Below are 4,476 nucleotides of genomic sequence, written 5' to 3'. Positions count from 1 at the left end.
TTTTTTTTTTAGTTTTATTCATTTCAAACGGGCCGGATCCGGCCCGCGGGCCGTAGTTTGCCCACAGCTGGTTTAGAATGTGTTGATTGTGCCTGTTAGACTTTTCATTGAAGCGTCCAGTAAGCATTGAAGCGTCCAGTAAGCATTTGGATGCTTAAGTGTGGAGGTTAGCAAGCTTGTTAGTACATGAGTGGTATTTAAGTCTCTGAAATCAGGGTGTGAATGTAGATAGAGAAGAAAATAGCTGCAAGGATTGAAGTGTGGGAGACTCCAAAATGTGACAGAAAGATGAGGAGAAACCAGAAAAAGACACTCAGATGAAGATGCCAGTGAATTAAGGATGAGAGTTAAGCCAGGGGTGCAGGAAGCCCAGATGGATGTTTTCAAGAAGGAGTCTGTTACATGCTGTTGATGGGTTAAGTAAAAAGATTGGAATGGACCCCTTGAATTAGCAATGTGAAGGTCATTAATGTCCTGAACAGAAACTGTTTCCATGGAGGGTATTGAGGACAGCCTGACTGAAATAGGTTTTCTTAATGAGTGGAGAGAAATTGAAGATACTAAATTTAGAAAATTCTTTTGAGGATTTTTTGCAGTAAAACGAGGAGATGGAACAGTAGATGGAAGAAACTGCATCAGGGAAGGGTGTTTTTGTTTGCTATAACAGCTGGGAGGGGAAGTAAGTGAAGTAGGAGTGAGAGGGGAACCGGCAGAAAGATGGAAGAAACTGCATCAGGGAAGGGTGTTTTTGTTTCCTATAACAGCTGCGAGGGGAAGTGAAGTAGGAGTGAGAGGGGAACCGGCAGAAGTGATGTCCTTAAGTGGAAGGAGACAGAATCTAGTGCCCGGAAGCCGGGCTGGGCACAGATGGAGGCGGGGACAGTTTATTAATAGACACAAGTCTCTAAGCAGTGAGAAAGCATTAACGTTCATGAGTGAGGGGTATGATTCTTGTTGATCCTCATAATCTATTCTTTTCCCTGTTACTATAGACAAATTCAGATGCTTAAAAGTATGTCCAAAAATAAACATTGAATATACAGTTTTGCTCAAAATAAAGTGAATGATAATTTTATGTTCAAAAAAGTTTAAACAAACCCTTGTGTTTATCTCAGCAACTTTTTCTCCAGCTTTCATGTCAAATCAAGATTCTTATGCCGTAGGTGAATATTGCTGAAATGTTTTCCTTTGAAAATAAACTCCTTAATGTTTTAAATCAATTTTCTACATACTTTAACCTTTTGAAAATCCACCATGTGGTTTATTTTTTGTACTCCTCTTAAATTTTGCTGAGTAATAATTTTTAAAATTACCATTATTTGAGTATATCAAACTTAAAAGCTTCTACACAACAACAAAAAAACAACAACAACAAAACAAGGGGGGCAGCTGAATGAATGGGAGATGATATTTGCAAACAATAGCTTTGACAAAGGTTTAATACCCAAAATTTATAAAGAACTAATAAAACTCAACACCAAACAAACAAACAACCCAATTTAAAAATGGTCAGAAGACCTGAACAGACACCTCTCCCAAAAAGACATACGAATGACCAACAGATATATGAAAAGATGTCCAACTTGACTATCTACTGGGGAAATGCAAATCAAAATGACAATGATATACCACCTCACATCTGTTAGAGTGGCCATCATCAACAAGACAAGTAATAAGTGTTGGAGAGGGTGTGGGGAAAAGGGAACCCTTGTTCACTGCTGGTAGGAATGTAGACTGGTACAACCACTATGGAAAGCAGTCTGGCAATTCCTCAAAATCTTAAGAATAGAGTTACCATATGACCCAGCAGTAGCTCTCCTTGGTATATACTCCCAAACCTTGAAAACATATCTTCACAAAGAGATATATTACCCTATGTTCATTGCAGCATTATTCACAGCGGCCAAGACATGGAAACAACCAAAGTGTCCTGTGATAAAGGACTGGTTATAGAAGATGTGATACATATACACAATGGAATGCTACTTAGCCATAAGAAAAGATAAAATAGCAACATTTGCAACATGGATGGGCCTTGAGACTATTGTGCTAAGTGAAATAAATCAGAAAGCTAAGAACCATATGATTTCATTCATATGTGGGATATAAAACTGAAACCTGTGGACACAAACAGCAGTGTGGTGGTTGCCAGAGGAAAGGGGTTAAGTGGGGGTGAAAGGTGTCTAATATATGGTTATGGAAGTTGATTTGACTATGGGTGCTGGGCACACAGTGCAATATACAGATCTTATATCATACAAATGTATGCTTGAAACCTATATGATCCTATTAATCAGTGTCACCCCAGTACATTTAATTAAATAAAAAATAAACTGAAATTATTATTTCTTGAACACCAATGGCCTAGTACTACTTCAGACAAAATTGGAAATTTAATGAATTCAAATCTCTCTGACTCACCACTTTGTAGCAGATTAAATCACTCACAGAAGAAACATTAAAGCAAATTATATGCAAGATAGTTCTTGATAGGAATAGTGAACTCTTCATCATCCATGAGGTTTGACATGTTAATGGAGAAGACAATGGAGAAGACAAGCAAACAGATCAAATACAATAGGCTATTTTCTGATAAAATTGCTATCGTTGAATTTAGTAAATTAGCTGCATAGAATTTTTTCAGTCTCATCTGAATCTAAAACTTACTTCCACTATAATCAATAATAAGTTCTCAGATCAGCAAGAGTTTTTCTTTTTGTATTGCTCCACAGACATGAACGTATTCACACCAAGAAAAGTAACTTCAGCAGACCTTTAATTTCCAGTCTGAAGGATGTAGATGATTTAGCAACCCTAGAAGTTTTGGATGAGGTAAGGAACCCAGTTTAATCAAACATAAACATTCTAGGTTCTTTTAATTCATAGGGTTGATGTGATCAGGAGGTTGTTTGAATAATATCTGTGCCTCTCATGCTTCCTGTGCCTCTTGGCTTCCTGATTCTCTTTTCTGTCTTCAGCTTGAAAACATGTGCGCCACATTTCCGCATAGCTCCAGCCTGGTGTCGATTTTTTTCCTGTTTTTGATATTCAACTTGCAAAGGTGTGAGTTTCCACTAGATGAATTGCTTATAGGACACAGACTCTTCTTCCTCTGAATTCTTTCTGTAAGTTTCAAGGGGATGATTTACTGAGGTCAGAAAGTCATCTCCTACAATCTTCATGTGTCTTCCTTCCACTTATTCCTCTCCTGTTCCCCTCTCAGTGGCAGTGCCTCGAGGTCTCCACGTTACCTCAAAAGCCTGTTACTACCATGAGTGGTTCCCCCTTTTGGGTTCTCAGCTCCCCGGCTCTCACAGAGCTAACCTTTTAGGACATTGAATGTTGCCTGAAACTCCTTATTTATCCCAGGGACGTCGGAAATAGATCAAACATCTCTGTGTAGGTACAAATCCAAGCCAGTAAATTGCAGTTTCAGCCTCCTTTCCTTTCATCCCCCTTTACTCCAGATAATCAGATCATTAGAGAAATGAATGGTTCCTTTTCAGTGAAAGGTTGGGATCTCTATCCTGCTTGATCAACAGATTTTTGTTTTTTAAATACTTCTGATACATGCCTGATCATTTTGCTCAGAAATGCAACAAATCAGGAGACATTTTCTCAACAGAAGTAGTCATTTGGTAAATTTAGGGTTGCATAAACAACTCAAGTATTCCTCAAAATAATCTCTCTTGCGAATATCAAACATCATGTAATCAGACAGTGTTTGCAAGTCAGAGATTGCCAAAACCTTTACGAATCCTTATGTATCAGATTTTCCAATGATGTGAATTTCTAGCCTTGAGGATTATAAGGAAGCCCTTGGTATCATAGTGCTGACTTATGTTAAACACTGGGTTTGTGATTGTTTTTTGTTGTTGTTGTTTTTGCTCTTATTGTATGTGCTTTCTTTTTGTCTTTTTTTTTTAACCGAAGAACTTTTGTTCTTCTCTTGTGTCATGTACTATTTTAATGACTATTAAAATTGTTACCATATACTCATAACTTATGAGTTATTTTTTATTTTACTTTATTTTATTTTTTCCATCACCATTTATTTCCTCTATGCCCTCTTCCACCTTCACCCACCCTCCTTACATCCACAATCAAAAGACTGTGTTGTATTCTGCCTCATAAAGCCAAATGTCTAAGCAAAAGGTGAGACCATTCCACAGAGCCATTGAATAACCTCATTTTGGCATTATATTATGTTCACTGAGTAATAAAATTATTACTCAGCAATTCATATAAGCCCTATGACACTCACTTTTCTTTTCTAGTGTTTTTTCTCTTTTTTTCATCATCTGCATTTGCTTATTTCCTTGAAAGCATCATCTTATCTAATAAAAGAGAAACATGCAAATTGACCATCCCTCCACTACCCCCACAAGCCACACCCACAGCCCATCAGGAGCGAGTATGCAAATAAACCCAACCAAGATGGCGGTGGCCACGGAGCTGGAGTGAACAGGAGGCTTG

The 4,476-nt window shown here is 37.8% G+C and overlaps 1 protein-coding gene across 1 annotated transcript in view; it reads left to right on the top strand.

Moving 5' to 3' along the window:
• MYO3A (myosin IIIA) overlaps window positions 1-4,476 on the top strand; it is a 221,813-nt gene that overhangs the window by 96,309 nt on the left and 121,028 nt on the right. The window contains exon 9 of the mRNA XM_005865858.2: window positions 2,733-2,832. Coding sequence (XP_005865920.1) covers window positions 2,733-2,832 — 100 coding nt within the window. The remainder of the gene's footprint in view (window positions 1-2,732; window positions 2,833-4,476) is intronic.

The sequence above is a fragment of the Myotis brandtii genome, unplaced genomic scaffold (genome assembly GCF_000412655.1).
Source record: "Myotis brandtii unplaced genomic scaffold, ASM41265v1 scaffold215, whole genome shotgun sequence".
Taxonomy (NCBI): domain Eukaryota; kingdom Metazoa; phylum Chordata; class Mammalia; order Chiroptera; family Vespertilionidae; genus Myotis; species Myotis brandtii.
Note: the sequence above shows the minus strand (reverse complement) of the source record. Positions and strands in the feature narration are given on the sequence as shown.